Below are 25,299 nucleotides of genomic sequence, written 5' to 3' on the forward strand. Positions count from 1 at the left end.
ATAGGACCTGATTCAGAAATAAATGCAAGTCCTCTGAATCTCCCAATTACTGTATATTTTGATATAAAACTTGTGTTTATTCCTAGTTTCTAAAGTAGTCACTTACCTCCAGATGCACACTCTGGGGTGAAAGTGATGTCATCAAGGGCAATAAAGATGTCCTCCTTTCCACCCAAGTCAGCCTCAAATGCCACCTTGAAGGGACTGTTACTAGAAAGAAGTACATGTGCATAGGTCCATCCAGTGTTTTTGTTTTGGATCGTGGACCACATCAAGATGTTTAGTCCTGATTCCTCAATGAGATACACCTAAAATTATAACCAGAGAAAATTATTGTTTATGGTTGGGTGTTAGAGGTATTTATGAGGGTCCTCAAGGTTGATTTGACTTATTCAAGTCATTTAGAGATCAGAATAATATATATAAAATCTTTAACAATAGAAAAATCTCCCCAGATTAATTATGCCAATATTCAACTTCAAAGGTTAAAGCAAAAAGACTGCCATGTGTAATGCATTTTCATTATAATGTTAACATTCAAGTTTTTGACAGATCATCTCCACAGTACTTAATTACATAAAGAAATTTTAATGACATCTACAAAAGGCAATACAAGTATGAGTAACCATGTTTATATTGCAGAGCAGTGGGCTGCTGTAACAACAATCATGCATCCAGGATACATAGGTAAAGGCAGAGGCAAAAAGCTTAGCCTTTTCTAGCCTCCTCTGCTGCATCTTCCAGAGGCTTTATATTCCTGCAGTGTTGAAAGCAAGCTTCTTTCCTGACTTGGATTCCCTGAGTGGCCACCTGAGGATATCAAAACCACTTTGCCTATTCATTAAATATTTAGCTCATTAAAAGTGTAGGGAATGCATGAGTGGGAAGACAGTGTGGCTTGTCTTAGCCCCCAGCAGCTCTCAGCAGTTCTGTGCTTTAATCACCCATAGACAGGTCAATGAAGAGAACTGAGTTTCTGCTTAATTCATAGAAGTGCATCGCTTAACATAGTTTAAATTAAGAATAAAATACTCAAATCTTATTTAGCACAGTCAAAACACCAAGAATAGCAAACACATATATTTCTATTGGAAATAAGAGGTTAATAGAGGTTAACCTAAGTTAATAAAATATAAAACTAACAGCAATGCTGTCAATATTAATGAAAGTTTAATAATTATATTAATTTTAATGATGTGAATAATTTATGTTTGCAGAGTCTCAACTGGTATATGGATATAAGGTAGAACTGTCAACTGAACTCTGCAGTTACAGAAATAGAGCTCAAACAATTTAAAATGCACAAAGCTGCAAAGCATCATGTTGGGTCTAAAACACAAAGGGCTTGGGAATCACCATCACACTCCTCACAAAGAAAAATGAGCAATTTTTCTCAAATCTCAGGTCCTGGGAGACACACGCACACACACACACACAACAGGGAGGTGGGAGAGGGACTGGGTAACGATTTATGGGAACAGAGCTGAAACCTGCAAACAACACATCCTAGGACCCAGTTTCTTTCAAATGTCAAACCTTAATGTAAAGAACCTGAATTTTGAGACTAGGAGATGGGTATTGGGCAAAACCACTTACTTGAAAGCCTGACTTCCATCCTTTGAGGGATGCACAGTGTAAGGAATATCTGATTCCTGAAAGTTGTCATTTGGACACACTATGAAGTGGAAGAAATGTACTTATACTGCACACACACACATACAGACACACAGACACACACACACCCTCCCCACATATATATATGGGCATGGGCATCAATAAGTATAAAATAATAATAAGAGAAACAAATTGAATTTAAACCTAGAGATTTACAGAAAATCTCTGTTAACCACTACAAACAGATGGGGGTTTTGTGTAACAGCAGGAGGCTATGTCTGAACAAAGGCTCTATTTATGAAGTTTCTCTGGAAACTCAAAGATAACCTGTATGCACCCACAGTAAGCATTAAGCAGAATATAAACCTGGTCATAAACCTTATACTAAAGGGCTACATACATATCAGTCACATTGAACTGTACATAACAAGTTGTCAACAGCAACAATATATTTGCATGATGTAATATAAGGCAAAAACCAGAATAGCTTGAAGAAATGGAACAAACCTCAGGAATTTTAGCATCAGCCATCAAGAATATCTGTATCAGATGAAAACTCCAATAAAGACAAAAAGAGACAGATACAAATAAATAGTATAACAGGGATGATTAAGTCCTTCATGGATTTGATAGACAAAACACAGGAGAAGGAAGAATTGAGGAACATGGAATAAGTCAATAAATATTCAAAACATGAAACGGAACAACCCTGCACCTGTTAAAAAATAATAGTAGAGCAGGCTACCTGAGATCTGTGGACAAGATCTTCTCTAATGAATGAGACCAAATAGAAAGGTGCCAGATTCCCTGAGGACATCCAGTAAAATAAAGAGCAGCATAGGTGTTTATCATACTTAGACATTTATCCTCAGAGATGTAAAGAAAAAGACAAAGAAAAAAACGTGTAGAAGCCTTATTGGGAAATTATCCCACAGTTATAGATCAGGAAACAGAAGAGAACAAGGAACCTGTTTTTCAGAGAATATGCAAATAAAATGTTCTGTAACATAGAATATGAAGGTTTTTCAAATTCTAGAAGAAATAAAATCCATTATTAAAATTCTTTATCAAGACAAATTATTCATCAGAATAATAAAGCCTTTATATTAGGTAAAATATTAGGAAATTCTTTGTAGACATAATTTGCAAATAAATTCAGGAGTATTTTTTTCAGACACAGGTGAAATAGAACAGGACAGAATATCAAATCGATGTAAAGACTATAAAGAAGAAAGAAATTTTAAAACTTGAATTGTTTTTTGTTGTCCCTCTTAAGCTATTTTTTCAGATAATTTGATTCAAGTAATAATAAGACTATTTCCTGTTGCTTTAGCTTTTGGATGTGAGAAATCAACGATTGTTACAAAGGAAAGGCAGAGAAATTGAGAGTCTTCTATTCGAAAGTACATGGATTACAAAGGAAACTATACAGAATTTTTTTTCTAAATAGCATAGAGATAATTTATTCAATATTTGATATTATTGTTTACTTTAATGTTTTTACGTGTATGATTCTATATTTAGAGTTATTTTTGTTTTTTATTTGATATTTTATTTATTTACAATACAGATGTCATCCCCTTTTTCCATTTCCTCTCTCTAAAAACACATAACCCATCCCCCCTCCTCCTTTATGCTTTTATACCATTTTGATTGCATGCATGTATTAAGGTCAGTTCTAGGTTGAGGGTCTAGCAATACAATAGATGCAAATAGTCAAGGAATAAGCAATACAATAAACACAAATAGTCAAAGAAGAAGCAAGGCATTAAACCCAATTACGTGACACTCCCGTGATCACTGATTCTATGGGCTTATTAGGATGACCAAAGTATCTAAGCCTACTTCCCTGTTCTAGATACTCCTGATGGGACAAGCTGCCTTGCCTCAAGTTCTTAGACCTTGTGGAACAGAGAATCAAAAAGAGAAGTTATAATGACTCTTGTATTGTTATTGAATGTGAGCAGTTATTCAGACTCAATCATGGACTGGTCTAGAAATCAACCCAATACTGGAAATAACAGTCTTCATTTGGAAGTCTGTTTCTGGACATTTTCAGAGACATATATGGAAATTAGCTGCAGTTCTGTATGATGTTATGTTAGCAAGAGATAAAGTTGGGGCAGGATCTGGATTTCAAACAGGTGTTAGCACATGTGTTAAGGCTCTTTTAATTGTCAAGTTAAAAATACTTTTATTTATCCTACAGTATTTAATGTAAGTTGCAGTGATTGTACATCTTCTAACTGTGTTTGTGTTTTGAAATCCGGCATGCCAGTTATGGAGGTCTATCAACCGGCTTTTGTTTTAGTGCCCTGAGTATCACAGAACCTTGGTATTCTAAAAATAGCTTGCAAGTACTGGAAGAAATAAGTCAGGCTTTAAGCAGAAGCAAGAGGGTAGAGGGCTTGATTATTGCTGGAATAACAGCTTTAATTACATTAATTGCTAGCACCACTGCTTCTGCAATAGCTGTTAAACAAGAAGTCAAGACAGCTACTTTTGTTAATCATTTAGCAAAAAATGTCACTAATGTGTTGAATATACAAGAGGATTTAGTTAGGCATTTGGAAGAATGGATTGATGTTCTTTATCCTATTCAAATTACTGGAAGGAGGTTCAGAATTTAAGGATAAGGAGCCATCTTGAGTGTCATGCCAAATACCATCAGATTCATGTTAGTTCTACAATTTACAGTGGTAGTCATTATAATTAGGAAGAAGTTTAATGACAGGTGCAGTGTACAGAATTATTCAGAACTGACCTTGGATTAGTTACAAGTGCACAATGACAACTCATAAGAAAAACTAAATATATAGTTTGAGAAGCAGAACTACCGATAGACTAAGAGAGCAGATGAGCTCTCTTTTTCTTTTTTCCATTTTTAAAAATTATTTTACTTACATTTCAAAAGTTGCCCCCCTTCCCAATCCCCATTCCATGAGCCACCCCACTCCATCCCCTTCCACTTTAAGAAGGTGCTCCCCTACCCACCCATACACTCCCACATCACCCCTCCAGCATCTCCCTTCCCAGGGGCATCAAGCTTCCACGTAACCAAGCACATCCCCTTTCACTGAGGCCAGACAAGGCAGTCCTCTACTACATATATAGCAGGGGCCACTGACCAGCTCATGGGAGGAGAGCAGAGGATTTCAATCCAGTAAACCGTTGAAGTAAACCATAAGTGAAAATATAATGACAGGGGTGAAGTAAACTACAACTATGGTAGCTATTTCTTTAAGTATCAATGCCTGCTTTAAACTCAGTTATACCAATTGAAAGGCACTATTTTCACAGCTAAGGAAATGTTAAGATTCAAGTAAATGTTGCTTCGAAGGAATCCAAGTTAAATACCAGGAGACAGATGAAAACTAATAGGATAAAGAAAAATATGCAGTGATAGCGAGAACACCCATTGAAAGAAATGTAGAAAGCTATATCAATGTTGAATAAAATAGATTGCAGAGACAGGATAATTAACAGGAATAATGATGTCATTGCTCTAGACACCCAGTTCTGTGTCCTTTCTTTACAAAAAGAAAAAAAAGAAAAAGAAAAGAAAAGAAACGATTGAAGCCTCAAGGTGATGTTATTAAAGTGTGTAACCTTTGGGAAATGATGAGGTCTCAGGGACTGCCCTCCTCAATTTGACTAATACCTGAATAATGGAAGCCTGAGGGAATTTGCTAGGAGTTTAATGATCTCATTAAGGACAGACTAGAAATATTTTTTTCCACTTGGAATTCCTTCATTCTAAAGTTATTTTGTTACTGTGGCCCTAGTGAATTGAGACAGAACTATATCATATAAGTTTTCTAAATGGCATATTAATTCTTAATGTATGTGTTCCTAACGATAGGGTATCAAATACTTGAGGCAAGGGTTCACAGATCTACAAGGAGAAAAATCAAGGAACCTATTATTACAACTGAAGACTTCAAACTTCCTGTTCCAGTGACTGGCAGATCAGAGGGGAACAAAGCCATCAGAATATGTTCTAAGAGAAAAGCATCAATCAGCTGGGTCCCATTTACATTTATACAATGCTTCATCCTGCAACAGAGGAAGGCACAGTCTTCTCAAGCTTACACATAACAATCACTGAAATTGATGGCATTCTGGAAAATAAAACACTGTAGCCAATTCAAATGAATGGATGTGATACTGCTCTCAGACCACAGTGAAATTATACTAGAATATCATAATGGGAAGATAATATGTGGGCCACAGAAGTTTCAGAGGAAACTAAATGATGTTTCAAAATAAATAAAAGCAGCCAACAGTATTTAGAGGACAAAGTATGGGTGTGTTCACGTGTGTGTGTGTGTATGTGTGTGTGTGTGTCTGTGTGTGTGTGTGTGTGTGTGTGTGTGTGTCTGTGTGTGTTCATGTGCAGAAGCACCATAGCAGCAGTGGAGACCAGTTATTTTTTTTCTTCTTTTTTTTTTATTTAATTTTTTTTTGAACATGAAATGCTTTTTTATAGCATGTTTTACAAGGGGAGGGGGTAAGAGGGGTCAGGTGGTGGAAAAGTACAGAATCTTCTTGGCCTGTGCCTTGAAACATGTCATGGTCTATACGGTACACTGCCTTGAATTATGATCTATCTGCTATTCTTCAGAAGATATGGTACACTGCTTGAGTTATGGTCTCTCTGCTGTTCTTCAGAAGATATGGTACACTGCTTTGAGTCTATCTGCAGTTGCCAAGCAGGATCTTGCAGTTGCCAAGCTTCAGGGGACATTGTGCAGATGGGGAAAGGTAGGGGGTGAGGGTGAGGGCGAGGGTCCTGGCTTCTGGCATCTCCCCCTTCTCTGTTTAGTTAGAGAAGGCGTCTTATGATCAATCCCAACTATGTGAGTTTTGAATTTGGATGTCTAATTATGGGGGGTCTTAGACAAGTTCACAACCCCAAAACACTGATGTGAGACGAGTCACATCGATGGTCGGAGGCTTTAGGCTGTCGACGATGGGCAACGTCAAGGGACCCCGAGGTGGGTGAAAGGAGGGTGAGAGCCCTGTATTAGGCCATGTAGGCTGCACCAACTCCCAGCACCACGCACTCCTTTTCGGCTGCATTGGGTGGGCCCCTGGGAAGTGGACCTACAATAATCCCGTCATTGGGCTAACTCACAGCCATCCTAGTCCCTTGTAAATGTTCAAGTTACCAACCATTTGTCAGTTTGGGGTGTAATATTGTCATAAAGGAAGGCTCCCCAATGTTAGCAGCCATATCAAGGGCGGCCTTGGATTAGGAAAAAGCCAATTTTTGTTGTGGTGATCAAGAGGCCAAGCTCTCTAGCAAGAGAAACGAGGGCAAAGCCAGGCATACCAGGAATCCTTCTGGAGGGCGTGGAAGTCTAGGGGTCGAACGTAGGGGGAGGCAGGGGAGCTGGCAGCTGTGTCAGTCTCCTGTGGAGTCACTTCTGGATCCTCTTCAATTTTCAGCTGATGGTAATGAACTTCAACCATCTTCTTGATGGCAGAATCAACCTGGTTCCGAGGACGACAGGTCGAGGGCGACGATCTCTGTCTCACTCAATCTTGATGTCATGCGCACGTCCTCTCAATGAGGGTCGGTCCGGAGGGGTCCGTGCCTCGAGCCCCATATCTGGGTGCCACTTGACCCGACTGGCGTGTCCTAGTTATTCGTGGGGGCGAGGAGGACCACAACCTACTATTCTTCAGAAGATATAGTACACTGCTTGAGTTATGTTCTCCCTGCTATTCTTCAGAAGATATGGTACACTGCTTTGAGCCTAATTTCCTCAACAGTTAATTGACAAAAGAGTGGTAATCTCACAAAAAGTAGAAAAAGCTATTTCTAATCGATATATTATATAGTCTGATTAATTGTCAGTGGTGGTATAAAAGTCCTTTGACAAAAGATTATTAATACAGATTTATATATCCTTAAATAGATATCTTCATGACTCTCTGAGTGTGGAAGGAGCGACTGTTGGTGCTTCTGCCCTGATTTTACAAGAACTCTGAAAAATTGGCTTTAAAAACAAAAGAGGGGGAACGGTACCCCCTCAGAAGGAGTCTCCCTGAAATACTCTCCATCATGCCTTGTTCACTTTTATCTCTCTAAAGCTGAAAGCTCACGGCAAATCTCTCGCTGACCATGTTGGTGACCTCTGGCACCACCAAGACCAACAAAACTTTGCCACAGATATGGGGAAGGACCCTCTTACCCATAAAGGGAATGGCCCAGACCCAGTTCCCTTATGGAGCCGAGGACTGATATGCCTGTCTAATACCACAGAAGGCACAGCTAACCGGCTACCAAAAAGATTAATGAAAAAAATAGATACCCCCACAAAGCCAGGCCCAACCATAAATACGATGAATAACAATTTACATCCAGGGAAGAGAAATCTCCCTGAGAATCCCCTTCTTTTTTCTTTCCAGGTAAAAATGAATCACCCGTGATGCCTGCTGTTAGAAGTTCTAATCCAGATGTGCCAGAAGCCAGGACCCTCACCCTTACCCTCACCCCCTACCTTTCCCCACCTGCACAATGTGCCCTGAAGCTTGGCAACTGCAAGATCCTGCTTGGCAACTGCAGATAGAGACCAGTTATTTTTATAATGAAGGAAATTAGGGATAAGTCTAGGTCCCACATTTGATAATCTAGATTTGATGAGTGGGTCAATTCTTTGAAACACACACATATCAGAATTCACTGGAGAAAAATTAATAACCAAAATAGGAATTTATCTGACAAATAATTTGAATAAATTTTTAATAACCTTCCAAAATGATACAAGTGTGAACCAGTATTATAAATGGAAACTACAGAGCAATATCTCTTGTGAACATAAAAGAAAAATACCTCAAAAATATAACAAATGAAATCTAAGACTGTATTAAGAATAATTCAATGCCATGACCAAAAAGAATTTATTTTAAGCATTTTAGACCAGTAAAATTTCAATAATCATTAATTATATCCTATCAAATCAATAGATTATACACAAAATTTTTACATTCACACATGCGTATATATGGAACTGATTATATATATATATATATATGTGTGTGTGTGTGTGTGTGTGTGTGTGTGTGTGATCAGTTCCCTAGAATCTACATAAAAATCCAGGTACTGTGGCTCAAACTTCCAAACTCAGTGCTGGGCAGATGGCAAAGGGGATCCCTGAGGCTTTCTGTTAAATAACTGAGCTCCAAGTCCAGTCAGAGAACTTGTCTCAAAACATAAGTTAGTGAAATATTGAAGAAGACACCCAATCATGCTTACATTCTTTGCACATGTGCCCACATGTACATACACACATAAACAGATACTCACACAAACACAAAAGAATATGATGAAAACCAAAGCCTATTCATGAAAACTTTTGAAAACCTTGGACTAGAAAGGATTATCTTAAAAGTTAAGAATATCTTTAAGTTGAAAGTCGATTTTATTCGATATTAGAATAGCTACACCAGCTTGTTTCTTAGGACCATTTGCTTGAAAAATTGTTTTCCAGCCTTTTACTCTAAGGTAGTGTCTGTCTTTGTTACTGAAGTGGGTTTCCTGTATACAGCAAAATGCTGGATCCTACGTATCCAGTCCATTAGCCTATGTCTTTTTATTGGGGAATTGAGTCCATTGATGTTAACAGATATTAAGGAAAGGTAATTGTTGCTTCCTATTATTTTTGTTATTTGCAGTGAAATTATGTTTGTATGTCTATCTTCTATTGGATTTGTTGGAAGAAGGTTACTTTCTTGCTCTTTCTAGGGTATAATTTCCCTCCTTGTATTGGAATTTTCCCTCTATTATCCTTTGTAGGGCTGGATTTGTGGAAAGATATTGTGCAAATTTGGATTTGTCATGGAATATCTTGGTTTCTCCATCAATGGTAATTGAGAGTTTTGCTGGATTTAGTAGTCTAGGCTTGCGTTTGTATTCTCTTAGGGTCTGTATGATATCTGTCAAGGATTTTCTGGCTTTTAGAGTTTCTGGTGAGAAGTCCAGTGTAATTCTGATAGGTCTGCCTTTATATGTTACTTGACTATTTTCCCTTACTGCTTTTAGTATTCTTTCTACATTTTGTGCATTTGGTGTTTTGATTATTATGTGATGGGAGGTATTTCTTTTCTGGTCTAGTCTATTTGGAATACTGTAGGCTTCTTGTATGTTTATGGACATCTCTTTCTTTAGGTTATGGACGTTTTCTTCTATAATTTTGTTGAAGATACTTACTGGCCCCTTAAGTTAGGAATCTTCACTCTTCTATATTTATTATCCTTAGTTTTGGTCTTCTCATTGTGTCCTGGATTTCTTGGATATTTTGCGTTAGGAGCTTTTTTGCACTTTGCATTTTCTTTGAAAGTTGTGTCAATATTTTCTATGGTATCTTCTGCACCTGAGATTCACTCTTCCATCTCTTGTATTCTGTTGATGATGCTTGCATCTATGCCTCCTGATTTCTTTCCTAGGTTTTCTATCTCCAGGGTAGCCTCCCTTTGTGATTTCTTTATTGTTTCTACTTCCATTTTTATGTCCTGGATGTTTCTTTTTTTCAATTCCTTTATCTGTTTTGTTATGTTTTCTTGTATTTCTTTAAGGGATTTTTGTGTTTCTTCATTAAGAGCTTCTACCTGTCTTCTCAATTTCTTTGAGAGTGTTATTTATGTTCTTCTTAAAGTCCTCTATCATCATCATGAGAAGTGATTTTAAGTCTGAATCTTTCTTTTTTTAGTGTGATGTGGTATTTGGGATTTGATATGGTGGGAGAACTAGATTCTGATGATGCCAAGTACCCTTGATTGTTGATGCTTATGTTCTTGCACTTTCCTTTCGCCATCTGGTTATCTTTAGTGCTACCTGCACTCACTGACTCTGACTGGTGCCTGTCTTTCGCACTATCTTGGTTGTATCAGAACTCCTCAGAGTCCAGCTGTCTCTGTGATGCTGTGATTCTGAGATCCTGGGTGTAAAAGCTCCTGGGAGTCAGGCTGCCTCTTGGATCCAGAAATCCTGGTGTGACCAATCTCTTGAGATTGAGAGATCCTATGATCTTATGTTCCTGAGCATGTTAGAGCTACTTACTGGGAATCCAGACCCTCTCGGTTTTGAGAGATTGGGTGCAGAGCTAACTCTGTATATCTGCTCAGTGCTCAGGTGCAGACCAGAAGAAACAGTGCCTTTGGACAAGAGGGAGACTCTGGATCCCCATGGGTCCCAGTTACTCCCTGTTTGAGGCGTGTGTTAGAGCCACCTTACCTAAGATCCTGCATGGGTTAGAGATCCTAGGAGTCTCACTATCAAAAAAGATAAGGAAGGACATGTCATACTTGTCAAAGGAAAAGTCAACTAAGATGAACTCTCAATTCTGAATATCTATGCTCCAAACACATGGACACCCACATTCATAAAAGAAACCTTACTAAAGCTCAAAGCACACATTACACCTCACACAATAATAGTGGGGAACTTCAACACCCCACTCTCAGCAATGGACAGATCATGGAAACAGAAACTAATCAGAGACAAACTGAAATTAAGAGAAATTATGAACCAAATAGATTTAACAGATATCTATAGAACATTTCATCCCCAAACCAAAGAATATACCTTCTTCTCAGCAACTCATGGTACCTTCTCCAAAACTGATCATATAATTTGTTACAAAACAGGAATCAACAGATACAAGAAAATTGAAACAATCTCATGCATCCTATCAGATCACCGTGGATTAAGACTGATTTTCAATAATGACAAAAACAATGGAAAGTCCACATACATGTGGAAACTGAACAATGCCCTACTCATTGATAACTTGGTCAGGGAAGAAATAAGAAAGAAATTAAAGATTTTTTAGAATTTAATTAAAATGAATACACATCATACCAAAACTTATGGGACACAATGAAAGCAGTGCTAAGAGGAAAACTAATAGCTCTAAGTGCCTACAAAAAGAAACTGAAGAGATCATACACTAGCAGCACAACAAGACATCTGAAAGCTCTAGAACAGGAAGAAGCAAATACACCCAAGAGGAGTAGATGGCAAGAAATATCAAACTAAGGGCTGAAATCAACCAAGTAGAAACAAAAAGAACTATACAAAGAATCAATAAAACCAGAAGCTGGTTCTCTGAGAAAATTAACAAGATAGATAAACTCTTAGCCAGCCTAATCAGAGGGCATAGAGACAGTATCCAAATTAATAAAATCAGAACTGACAAGGAAGACACATCAACAGAATTGGAGGAAATTTTAAAAATCATCAGACATTACTACAAAAGCCTATACTCAACAAAATTGGAAAATCTGGATGAAATGGACAATTTTCTAGACAGATACCAGTTACCAAAATTAAATCAGGACCAGATAAACTATCTCAACAGTCCCATAACTCATAGAGAAATAGAAGTATTTATTAAAAGTCTTCACACACACACACACACACACACACAAAGCCCAGGACAGGATGGTTTCAGTGCAGAGTTCTATTAGATTTTCAAAGAAGACCTAGTACCAATTATCTTTAAACTATTCAACAAAAATAGAAACAGAAGGAACACTATTCAATTTGTTCTATGAAGCCACAATTACACTCATACCTAAAACACACAAAGACAGAACAAAGAAAGAGAACTTCAAACCAATCTCCCTTATGAATATTGATGCAAAAAATTCAATAAAATTCTCACAAACTGAATCCAAGACCACATCAAACCAATCATCCATCATGATCAAGTAGGCTTTATCCCTGGAATGCAGGGATGGGTCAATATGCAGAAATCCATCAATGTAATCCACTATATAAACAAGCTCAAAGAAAAAAAACCACATGATCATCTTACTAGACGATGAGAAAGCACTTGACAAAATTCAGCACCCCTTCATGGTAAAAATCTTGGAAAGATCAGAATTCCAAGGCCCGTACCTAAACATATTGAAAGCAATATACAGCAAACCAGTAGCCAACATCAAACTAAATGAGAAGAAACTTGAAGCAATCCCACTAAAATCAAGGACTAGACAAGGCTGACCCCTTTCTCCCTACGTATTCAATATAGTACTTGAAGTCCTAGCCAGAGCAATTAGGCAACAAAAGGAGATCAAAGGGATACAAATTTGAAAGGAAGAAGTCAAAATTTCCAGATTTGCAAATGATATAATAGTATTTCTAAGTGACCCCAAAACTTCCACTAGAGAACACCTAAACCTGATAAACAACTTTATCAAAGTGGCTGGATATAAAATTAACTCAAACAAATCAGTAGCCTTCCTCTACTCAAAGCTTAAACAGGCTGAGAAAGAAATTAGGGAAATGACACCTTTCACGATAGTCAAAAATAATATAAAATACCTTGGTGTGAATCTAACTAAACAAGTAAAAGATCTGTATGACAAGAACTTCAAGTCTTTGAAGAAAGAAATTGAAAATGATCTCAGAAGATGGAAAGATTTTCCATACTCATGGATTGGCAGGATTAATATAGTAAAAATGGCCATCTTGCCGAGAGCAATCTACAGATTTAATGCAATCACTATCAAAATTCCAACTAAATTCTTCACAGAGATAGAAAGAGCAATTCTCAAATTCATTTGGAATAAAAAACCCAGAATAGCAAAAACTATCATCAACAATAAAACAACTTCTGGGGGACTCACCATCCCTCCCTGACCTTAAGCTGTACTACAGAGCAATAGTGATTAAAAAAACAAACAAACAAAAAACAAAACAAAAACAAACAACAACAACAACAAAACTGGATGGTTTTTATACTGAGAAAGGCAGGAAGATCAATGGAATAGAGTTGAATACCAAGAAATGAACTCACATACATATGGTCACTTGATCTTTGACAAAGGAGCTAAAACCATCCAGTGGAAAAAAAGACAGCATTTTCCACAAATAGTGCTGGTTCAACTGGAGGTCACCATGTAGAAGAATGCAAATTGATCCATTCTTGTTTCCTTGTTCAAAGCTTAAGTCCAAATAAGGACCTCCAGACAAAAACAAGTAGCACTGAAACTAATAGAAGAGCAAGTGGAGAAAAGCCTTGAACACATGGGCACAGGGGAAAATTTCCTGAACAGAACACCAATGGCTCATGCTGTAGGATCAAGAATTGACAAATGGGACCTCATAAAACCTCAAAGCTTCTGTAAAGCAAAGGACACTGTCAATAGGACAAAACAGCAGCCAACAGATTGGGAAAAGATCTTTACCAACTCTATATCCGACAGAGGGCTAATATCCAAAATGCACAAAGAACTCAAGAAATTAGACTCCATACAACCAAATAACATAGCTAAACGAAGAATTCTCAACTGAGAAAACTCGAATGGCCAAGAAGCACCTAAAGAAATGTTCAACATCCTTAGTCATCAGGGAAATGAAATTCAAAACAAACCCTGAGATTCCATGTCACGTCAGTCAGAATGACTAAGATTAAAATGCAGGTGATAGCAGATGCTGGTGAGGATGTAGAGAAAGAGGAACACTCCTCCATCATTGGTGAGATTGCAAGCTGGCACAACCACTAAGGAAAGGTGTAACAGCCCATTCTGCCCCATGTTTGGGGGCCACTTTGTCCCGGTCCTAGCTGCTGCTCCAGCCTGCAGGTCAGGGTCTAGCAAGAGAGAGAGTGGGAATGGAAGGGCAAGAGACAAGAAGAATGGAGACAAGACAGAGAGTCTGATCATGTCTCCTTTATTGAAATGAAATCATGGGTATATATAAGCATAAGCAGGAGAATGCAGCTGAAGACACTTTACCAAGTGTACCTTGCAGCTGGGGGCATTAAACTACAAAACAAGATATGTGAGATAAATAAGATGTTTATCAGAGTGTGCTCAGCTGTTGTAGGCTGTTGAAAACAAGTCTCTTGTCAGGGTATATGGCCTGAGATGGCTGCAAAGATGATAGCTGCTTTCTGCTCAGAGTCGGCTCCCAACAGAAAGCAGTCTGGCAGTTCCTCAGAAAATTGAACATAAACATAGTATTACCTGAGGACCCAGTTATAGCCCTCCTGGGCATATACACAAAAGATACTCCAACATATAACAGGGACACATGCTCTACTATGTTCATAGCAGCCTTACTTATAATAGCCAGAAGCTGGAAAGAACCCAGATGTCCTGCAACAGAACAATGGATACAGAAAATGGGGTACATTTACACATTGGAGTGCTACTCAGCTATTAAAATTAAGGAATTCATGAAATTCTTAGGCAAATGGATGGAACTGAAAAATATCATCCTGAGTGAGGTAACCCAATCACAAAAGAACACACATGGTATGCTCTCACTGTTAAGTGGATATGAGCACAAAAGCTCACAACACCTAAGAAACAACTTACAGACCACATGAAGCACAAGAAGAAGGAAGAACAAAGTGTTTGTGCTTCGGCCCTTCTTAGAAGGAGTAACAAAATACTCATGGAATCAAGTACAGAGACAAAGTGTGGAGGAGAGACTGGAGGATCGACTGTCTGGCTGCATTGGACATACATTCCTGACCCTCCTTTGCTTGCCTATATCCCAAATGGGACAAGCTGCCTTGCCTCAAGTTTTTAGACCTTGTGGGATAGAGAATCAAAAAGAGAAATTATAAAGACTCTTACAGTTTTCTTAAAGGTGACCAGTTATTCAGACTCAATCATGTACTAGTCTAGAAATCAATCCAATATTGGAAATAATAGTCTTCATTTGGTAGGTGAGATATAGATATTTTCAGAGACATATTTGGAAGTTAGTTGCAGTTCTCTATGATAGCAAGAGATAAAGTTGGGACAGGATCTGGATTTCAAACAAGGGTTAGTGCATGTGTTAAGGCTCTTATAATTGTCAAGCTAAAATTGGCTTTGTCTCTTCTACAGTATTTATTGTAAGTTGCATTGACTGTGTAATTTCTAATTGTGTTAGTGTGTTGAAATCAGGCATGTCTGTTATGGTGGTCTATCAACCAGTTTTTGCCTTACTACCCAGAGTATTAGAAAACCTTGATTCTCTGAAAAGAGCTTGAAAGTGCTGGAAGAAGTGAGTTAGGCTTTAAGCAAAAGCAAGAGGGTAGCGGGCTTGATTATTGCTGGTATAACAACTTTAATTACATTAATTGCTAGCACCACTGCTTCTGAAATAGTTTTGACACACGAAGGTAAGAGAGCTACTTTTGTTAATCATCTAGCAAAAAAAAAAAATGTGACTATTGTGTTGAGTATACAAGAGGATTTATATAGGTGTTTGTAACTAGGGATTGATGCTCTATATCCTATTCAAATTATCAGAAGGAAGTTCAGGGTTTAAGAGTTAGGAGCCATCATGAGTGTCATGATAAACACCATTGGAATCCTGTTACTTCTAAAATTTACAATGATAGTCATTATAATTAGAAAAAAGTTTAAAGACACCTGTAGGGTGTTTGGCATAATTCTAACACCTCTCTGGATGTTTTAACTTTGCATAGTGAGATTACAAATTTAAAGAAAGCTGCTCTGTTGAGCTTTGATGCAGTGGACAATGCTGATAAAATTTTCTATGTCTTGAGGCCAGTATTTCCATTTTAGTCAAACCTCAGGCTCAGTCTGCTTTATGCAATAAAAAAGGGGGAGATGTTGAGAGCTTTTGGGGCTGCCTGGCAGAAATCTGACATTGGTCAAGGACAAGGAAATGGACTGCTTGGAAGGAATCTGACATTAGGTTAGAACAAAGAAGTAACCTCATGCAGAAATCTAAATCCTAGGCTAGAACAAAGAAGTAATTACAGGTAGGAATCTAAAACTTAAGCTAGAACAAAAAAGTAGGCTTCAGGCATGAAAATGACTTTGGGCTAGGACAGGGAAGTAGGTTCAGATATTTAAGCCCTGATAAGCCCTTAGAAATAGTGATCACAGGAGTGATCACAGGACTCTGTTTATTGTCCTGTGTGTTCTTTGACTATCTGGGTTTATTGTCTTCTTTGTTTCTTTACTATTTGCATCTATTGTATTGTTAGTCCTCAACCTAGAACTGAACTTAAGACTTGCATGTAATTTAAATGATATAAAAGCAAAAAGGAGAAGGAGGGATGGGATAGGGGATTAATGGGGGGGAGAATGGGGAAAGGGATAACATCTGAAATGTAAATAAATAAAATATCAAATAAAAAAAGAATATCTACAAAGAACAATATTCTTAAGGGTGAAAAAATGGTCCTTTCCTAGGAAATTGAGAACAAAGAATGGCATTTTTTCTTATCATTTCTATACCAAAATTCTGTACTTATTATTATGAAGGAAGAAATAAACCTTTCTTTACAGAGGGCATGACTACACAAAAAAATCCCCTTGGAAATTCCCTCTAATCAAATAAAGCATCTCCTAAAATGAATACATAATTAGAACAATGTTACATATGCAAACTTAGCATAAAAATGTTAATTATTTTCTTATGTACCAGTAATGAAGATTTTAGAATGTGAATTAAATATCCGATCTATTTTAGCACAAGGAGGATAAATATATAGTGATAAGAAATTTAATAATGGGAATAAATCCTGATAAATATGTCATTATGTTCACTCATTTTTATGGAGACATCATAGAATACAGACAAAAGCACAGTGGCAATAAAATCTAAAGCATTAACTGTCCTGTAATAGATTAATTGTCATGAACTGTTATTGACCAACATGTTATTTGAAACAAGATTGTGCATATGTAGCTCTAACAGAAGAATAGGATAGGAAGAATACTAAGGATCTAATGAAAAACTCAAATATAAACAATATTTATATTTGAAAAATTATTCTATGAGTAAAAATCACTCTTATCAAGACGTAAACTTTCTTCAACATGAATCAATTAAAAACAATTCCGGTCAAAGACCCAGGAGGTTATATTGAGGATTTTAATGAGTTAACTCAATAGTTATAAAAGAAAGCAAATATAAGTGAAACAACAACACAATATAGAAGAACAAATTCAGAGCAACATTAATTTGCTACCAGGAATTATTAAAAGTGATGACAATCAAGGCAGTGGTATACATGAGTTAATGACCTGAACAGAACTAATATCCTAGAAACAGCCAAAAAACAGACAACAGAAATAGAGAAAGTATAGTCATTCCCAAAAAGCATTCTTTCTATGTACACAAGCTATGAACACCTTCAAAGAAAATTCAAATCGAAGTAAAAATGGAACTATGGGTTGGTTTACTTCCTTTTCAGAATATAAAATGTTAAGTATTGGGGAAATGGTTTCTGATTCTGATGTCTAACTGAAAACACAATTACCTATATTTCTCAGGAACATTCCAAAGCAGACAGAAAATGCTGACATCAATTTGCAGAAGTCTTGGAGAATCAGAAACAGCAACTAATACACTCAAATAGTAAAGACCTTCTGGGAATTTTAAAGCAAATAGAAATTGTTTGATGAAAACACATGAATAGAACTGTAGTGTTTTAAAATAATCACTGGTGGGCGGTGGTGGCGCACGCCTTTAATCCCAGCACTTGGGAGGCAGAGGCAGGCAGATTTCTCAGTTCGAGGCCAGCCTGGTCTACAGAGTGAGTTCCAGGACAGCCAGGGCTACACAGAGAAACCCTGTCTCGAAAAACCAAAAAAATAAATAAATAAATAAAATAAAATAATCACTGGTGAAAGAAACAACCACCACTATAAACAACAACAGTAAAGAGAAACTTCCTACCAGGATTGCAAACTCACTCAAGGAGATGGTGCCTTTGTATAAAACTAATAATGAACCAAAGGGCTCCAAGCATGCTGGTTCAGTAACTTATCTGAGGAACTGATGAGAATATCATTTGTACTTGGGTCACCTTAGGTAGCTAAATCTTGTTGAGATGATCAGACACAGGAGTTTCCAAGCTTGAGAATAGAACCAAACTAATGGGGCAATGATTCCTGAGAATGCTACAAATAGCTTGTACTTCCTCCATCAAATGGTAAGAATAGTGCATCAAAAATATAAGGCCATCGAAGTCATAGCTCCTCTATGATGTTAGAGTGACATAGAGCTGGAGGTCACTCAAAATGCATAGTAACTGCCAGAAGAAAGGTATTTATTGGTCTATATAATGAATTGGAATATATGTCCTAATATTATTTATACAAGTTTCACCAACATACAGAGATATAAACAAACACTTTTGGAAAACTATAAAAGAGAATAACTAAACAGATTTTACAATCTCATGGTGGAGACAGTAGAGCTATGAGAAAACAAAGAATCATACCTAGTTCTTTGCTTTGAGTGTCATTTAAATCTAAATCACGCACACACAGACACACACACAGGCATATACACACACACATGCACATATGCACACACATGCACGCACATGCACACACAGTCATATATACACATAAACACATACGTATATACACACATACATATGCACATACACACATATACATGAATACATTCAGAGGTGTTTTTTCATAGACTGTGAAGACTAGTTTGATTGTCTAGATAAAACCTTAAGTTATAAATGAAGAAAGTGTAGCAGAATCTCCTTGAAGTTAAAAGGGAGCAGGAGGCATCAGGTTTCCACAAGAATTTATAAATTCTAACACTAGAATGTGAATGGATTTCTCATAAGAAGAACAATATGGATACAGGAAAGAATGGTAGGGGTTTCAAATGGAAAACAGCCCCTGTCAGAATATCAGTCAGTTCATGATGGAGGACTCAAAAGAAACCATATCTGTCCATTCATTGATCTTGGACCTTGGGCCAGAACTCTGAGAACATTCATTGCTGGTGTTTAAGCCACCTTAGTCTGTAGTTTGGGTGGATATAGAATGGGCAATGGATCTGGGAGAAAATGAAGGAGGGGATTAATATAATCAAAATACAACACACAGGATTCTAAAAGAATCTACCAAATAACAATATCAAATTTAGTTCATTTTAATTATGGCTATAGCAATATTATTTATGTTACAGTGTGGAAATGTCAGCAGCAAATCAATAGATACACAGGTAACTACAGTCATATGCACTACTTTAGTTACTGCTTAAATTTGCTTGGGGCTATAGTAAATAAATATGTATATCAAATTACAGAACAACCTAACACTGTGGATTACGTAGCATTAGTAGTGCAGTGAGAAAAGATAGCTGTAAAATACTTTGATTCAAAGTTAATATACAATGAATGCCAGATATTTTTATTAATAAGATGTGGAGAGCCTTTGGGGCTGCTTGGCAGGAATCTGACATTGGCGAAGGACAACGAAACAGGCTTTAGGCAGGAATCTGACTTTGGGCCATTACGAGGAAGTAAGTTCAGGCAGGAGTCTATTTTTAGGCTAAAACAGAGAAGTAAATTCAGTCAGGAATCCAAGTCTTAGGTAAAAACAAAGAAGTAAGCCTCAGGCATGAATATGACTGTGGGCTAGGACTGGGAAGTAGGCTCAGCTACTTTGTCATCCTGATGAGCCCTTAGAAACAGTGATCATGAGAGTGATCACGGGGTGATCATGGGACTCTGTATATTGTCTTGTTTGTTCCTTGACTGTTTGTTTCTATTGTAATGTTGGTTCCTCAAACCTAGAACTGACCTAAATACTTGCATGTAATTAAAAGGGTTTTAAAAAAAGTTGAACTAGAGGAACCTGCCTTCAGCCTCAGAACTGGCTGGTGTCACGCTACAGTTTTGTCTAACTGTCTCTTTTCTTTTAATCCTCACTCCTGCACTGTAGAACCTATTAACTGACTGAGCGGGCTTGGTCAATAAGATTACCAAGAAATATCTGTGTTTTTTATGAAGGACAGCTAATATTCCAGCCAATTACATGAAGTCACAGAGCCTAGCCGGTACAATTTTGCCAAACATCTTTTATTTGTACTGGTGGGTGTTAGAGTCAAAGTATAAAATTCACTGTTAATCATAATAGGTGGAAATTTCCAAGTAATCTAATAAAAACTTTCAGTTCACACAAAGCAACAATAACTACAGCTTAAAAAAAAAAAAACAGAAATAAGAGAGGAGCTACAATCAAGTGTAGCCAAACAAACCACAAGTGAAGTCAATACCTGACAAAATAACAGGCAAACAGAAGCCCAAGAAAATGTCCTATTGTCACAAAGAAGAGTCACAATGCATGTAAAAATCATTGTCTTGAGTCTTATATTTACCAATATATCTTTGACATATAAGAGCTGAGACTGATAAATACACAGAGAAACAGAACAAAACAGACAACATGAAGAACATAGAGAGTGAGTATAGTTAAATTTGACATGCCTTAATTCTATAGGCATAGCAGTAAAATAAAGAGAAAGGACATATTAAATGGTTTAATTTATCTGTTTTGCTACTCATCTATGTCCCTCTCTATATTAGCAATGAACTATATACAATCATTCTTTCATACACTTAAAGAAAATTATGTACATAATAGAGATTTAACATTTGATAACACAGTCCTCTGAAATCAATGTAGTTAGGACAAAGGGTTCAATTAATGGTAGTGAAATAACAGCTGCTGTAGAAAAAAAAATTGAGATTCTAATCTACCACCATTTCTATTCAATAACAAAACCAAGGTAATTAGCTAAACCCACAGCTCCAATTTATACAATAATAAATGAATATATTTTATTCTTCTATAATGAGAAAGGGCTTGGCAACCAAGGCATCAAGTTCAGAATCTATAAGGAATATAAAGACTGATAGAATTCACCAACTAAAAGTGTAAAAGTTTCTTTAGCTTGCAATATGTTAAACATTTCTTTGAAGAAGTCTTACTCAGCCTGGGACCCAGACTTCTAAGCAAAGCTGATTTGGGTTATTTTTCAAGGTGACTTTGTACCTACTCCATTTACAGTCAGCTGTAAGAAATACTTTCTTTTGCAAATTTCCACTTCTATGTCTTAACAATGTGACTTGATTTTAATTTCCAGCAGGATAGCTCTTCAACTGGAGGTCACCTTTTCTCCTTATTACACTGTGAAGGGAATGTCTTGTGCAGAAGGTCAAATTAGATTAGCTCCCTCCCCTTGAGTGTCAAACTTGGCATTTGTGCGTTGCCTTCTTGTCTTGTGTAATTTATAACTTAATAGTGTTTTACAGTAATGTTTCTCTCTAAGGTTGTTTTTCTAATATTCACAAGGAGAGATACACAGCCTATTCCAGCATGCTTTTCTTGATCTCAAGTGTCAATATAAATCTCTGTGTTGTCAAAACCTATACACCCAATTTTCCCAAACTCTTAATATGGGCCCATGATTCTTGACATGTGATAGATAATGGACATGTGCAGATAGATTCACGGATTTATCCTATCCAGATCCTGAGTGTGTCTGTCAAACATCTGTTTAATAAAAAAATCCCCATTAACACATGGGACATTAATATTATATAGAGGAGATATCAAATCTATTTTCAAAATGGGGCAATTTGCCAAAAAGCAAACAAGCAAGCCAGAAAGCAAACAAGCAAGCAAGCAAGCAAACAAAAACCAGTTTGGATGTTCTGTTTAAGACTGAGGACTCAATAGTCACTCATTCTCTGAACTTTGACCAGTTGTGAGTTTATGTGTTAACCTCTATTGCTAAATACAGAAGATTCTCTGATGAGGTTTGGAAAGACACATTTATCTATCACTATGAGAAGTTATCACGAGGTGTTCTACTGCTATATGATATTAGCAGAGTAATGGCAGTAGGTTCTTTTATCAAACCTATGGCCTGTCTAGTTACAGGTTCTTGGCCCTGATAATATGCTAGGTATGGGTTCTCTATTATGGAGCTAGCCTTACTTAAATTCAAGCAGAAACTGTTTAGTTATTTCTGTGGTATTTGTATCACTATTTCACCAGTGTGCAAAAAATTCCTCCTAAAGCTCAAGGACCATTGTGAAAGATGAGGTGGAAAGACTGTAATAGCCAGAGGTGGTGGATAACTACAAAGAAACAGTATTCTATGAACAGAACAGGTCAGTTGCCCATAGGAATTCACAGTGATTGTGACAGCATCCATAAGACCTATACAAGTTCAAGTCAGACAAAATCTCAACATGAAGTGGTGACCCAGACAAGAAGTCCCACCCCTACTTAGGAGCTCTTGGTAACTGATAAATGCTAGAGAGGGAGTCAGGTTTTAGTTTATTTTGTTGGATTTTTGTTTTATTTTATTTTGTTTTGATTTTAAAGGTGAAACCCTTTGAGGGTGTATGATGTACCAATGTATGGTCACATACCCAAGAGTACGTATGCAACAATAACTGGACTCCATAGATTAAACAAAAAGAATGAGAACATAATGTTGGGTGGATATGGAATGGGAGATAGATCCGGTAGAAAAGGAAAGAGGATGTTAATATGATTAAAATACAACATTTGGGATTTATAAAGAATTAAACTACTACTAATAAAAAGATTTTAGTCCATTTTAGCTATGTCTATTGCAATATTGTAACACATTATAGAAATATCTGTAGCATATCAAGGTATATTGATCACTACGGTCTTCTGTATTACTCTTATATCTGCTCAAATAAGTAAGAATTGATCAATTTGACCAATATTATCTGGATTTCTTTCAGGTTTGTTAAGAAGGCAGATATCTAAGTATTTTCTTCTATTCTTATGTATATCACACCATCTGAAGATGTACACATTGTTTCTTCTCACTCACACTCACTGGTATTATTCCCCAAAGACAGCTCTTCTGAGCAGTGCCACTCTGCTTGTGAAAGCAATTGAACATCCTGTTTGTTATAAGCAGAAATGAAAGAAAACTACTGGATCTGGAAATCAGTCAAAGTGAATTTAAAAATAAACCACTATTTTGAGGCAAATGGATGGAGGTTGAAAATATCACCCTCAGTGAGATAACCCAGATAGAAAAGAAGATGTATGGTATGTACTCACTGATAAGTGGATATTAGCTCAAAAGGACAGAATACCTAGGATACCACCCACAGACAGTAAGAAGTTTAGCAAGCAGAAAGGCCCAAGGGAGGATGTTTCAATCCCACTTAGAAGGGGGAAAAATAATCACAGGAGGCAGAGGGAGGGAGGGTCCTGGATGGGAGAGGGGAGGGGATGGGGAATGGTGGCACAGGTTCACTTATGGGGCCTGGGCAGGAAAGAAGATCAGAGGGCCAGGAGAATGAATGGAAATTTGCAGTCCCGGGGGCAAGGGAGGAGTAGGGACTCTCTAGAATATGCCAGAGACGTGGGAGGTGAGAGGTTCTCAGGACTCAATGGGGCTAACCTTAGCCAAAATGCCCAATAATGGGGAGAGGAAACTTGAAGAATCGTCCTTCAGTAGATAGGGCCTCAAGTTGAGGGATGGGGTTACAAATTCACAGTCACAAATTCTAGTCATGTCTGACCTAGAATTGTTCCTGTCTAAAAGAACTGCAGGGACAAAAAGTGAAGAGGAGACTGGAGGAAAGACATTCCAATTATCAGCCCAACTTAGGATCCATCTTATGGATGGTGGGGGTCACCAAGGCCTGACACTATTACTGATGCTATGATGTGCTTACAGACAGGAGCCTGGAGTAGTTGTCTTCTGACAGGTCCTATTAGCAGCTGACTGAGACGGATGCTGATGAGGATACTTACACCTTATTATTGAACTGAATTCAGGGACCACTGTGGTTGGCTTAGGGGAAGGATTGAAGAAGCTGAAGGGGAGGGCAATGCCATAGGAAGACCAGACATCTCAACTAACCTCGATACGTGGAGCTCCTAGAGGGGCTAGTCTGAGAGCAATCCCACACCCCACTGCCGCACATATACAGCATGGGACTTCCTGATCTGGCCTCAGTGGGAAAAGGTAGATGAGCTTAATCATAGAGAGACTTGAGGCCCCAGGAAAGGGGAAAACTTGGCAGGGCCAGAGTACCCTCTCAGGAAAGAGGAAAGAGGAATGGAATGAGGAACTGTGGAGGTGGGACCTGAAGCAGGTGCAATGGCTGGAATGCAAATAAATAAAATAATAGAAAATAAAACCCTAAATAGCAACTGATAGCAACTCTTGACAATGTTCATAATAATGCAACATTCACTTTCATCCTAAATAGCAATAATAAAAGAAATTTAAAGCTCTGTTGTAAATGTTTCCCCAAGTCTATCTTACATGAACTGATGTTTATTTAATTATTAAATACTACTTTTAAATAGAAATATATTTTTAACACAGCATGTTTTTTCTTTTAGCAGCTTTAAATTCTTTTTCTAATCTTTATTTTTCCACTTCTCTATCCACAAACATGGAACTTTCTGCAGCAGACGGTATACCTACATAATGAGTTGGCTTTCCAAGCCTATGGGGAATGGCCAAGAGGGCCTGTGGAATAAATGAGTTGGAATGAATTTGTCATTTTAAGGTTTATGAACCCAGAAAGTATCACAAAGAATACTCTCTTTGAAGTATCAGACAGTGGAAGCTTATAGGTCTGACTTTTCTTATAGGTCTAGTGGTCAATATGACACTTTAGAAAGTCATGGAGGGCAGATCTCAATTTGACAAACAAGATGCCATCTTAGCTCTTGTCCTTCAACAGTTGATCATATGAAGTTACTGAACAAATGTGTTACTGAATGTGTTGTTTCATATGAAACTCAGCAGAAAAAACATATTCATCATCCCACCCCTTTGGCCACTTTCTATAACTGAAGAATTTATGATTACATTTTTGTGAAATTTATGATTTTAACAAAATTTGTACTAAGTACTATATC

At 37.3% G+C, this 25,299-nt stretch overlaps 1 protein-coding gene across 1 annotated transcript in view; it reads right to left on the reverse strand.

Moving 5' to 3' along the window:
- Malrd1 (MAM and LDL receptor class A domain containing 1) overlaps window positions 1-25,299 on the reverse strand; it is a 639,509-nt gene that overhangs the window by 136,106 nt on the left and 478,104 nt on the right. Inside the window, exon 32 of the mRNA XM_028764924.1 lies at window positions 107-308. Coding sequence (XP_028620757.1) covers window positions 107-308 — 202 coding nt within the window. The remainder of the gene's footprint in view (window positions 1-106; window positions 309-25,299) is intronic.

Source organism: Grammomys surdaster, unplaced genomic scaffold (assembly GCF_004785775.1).
Source record: "Grammomys surdaster isolate TR1022 unplaced genomic scaffold, NIH_TR_1.0 146, whole genome shotgun sequence".
Lineage (NCBI taxonomy): Eukaryota > Metazoa > Chordata > Mammalia > Rodentia > Muridae > Grammomys > Grammomys surdaster.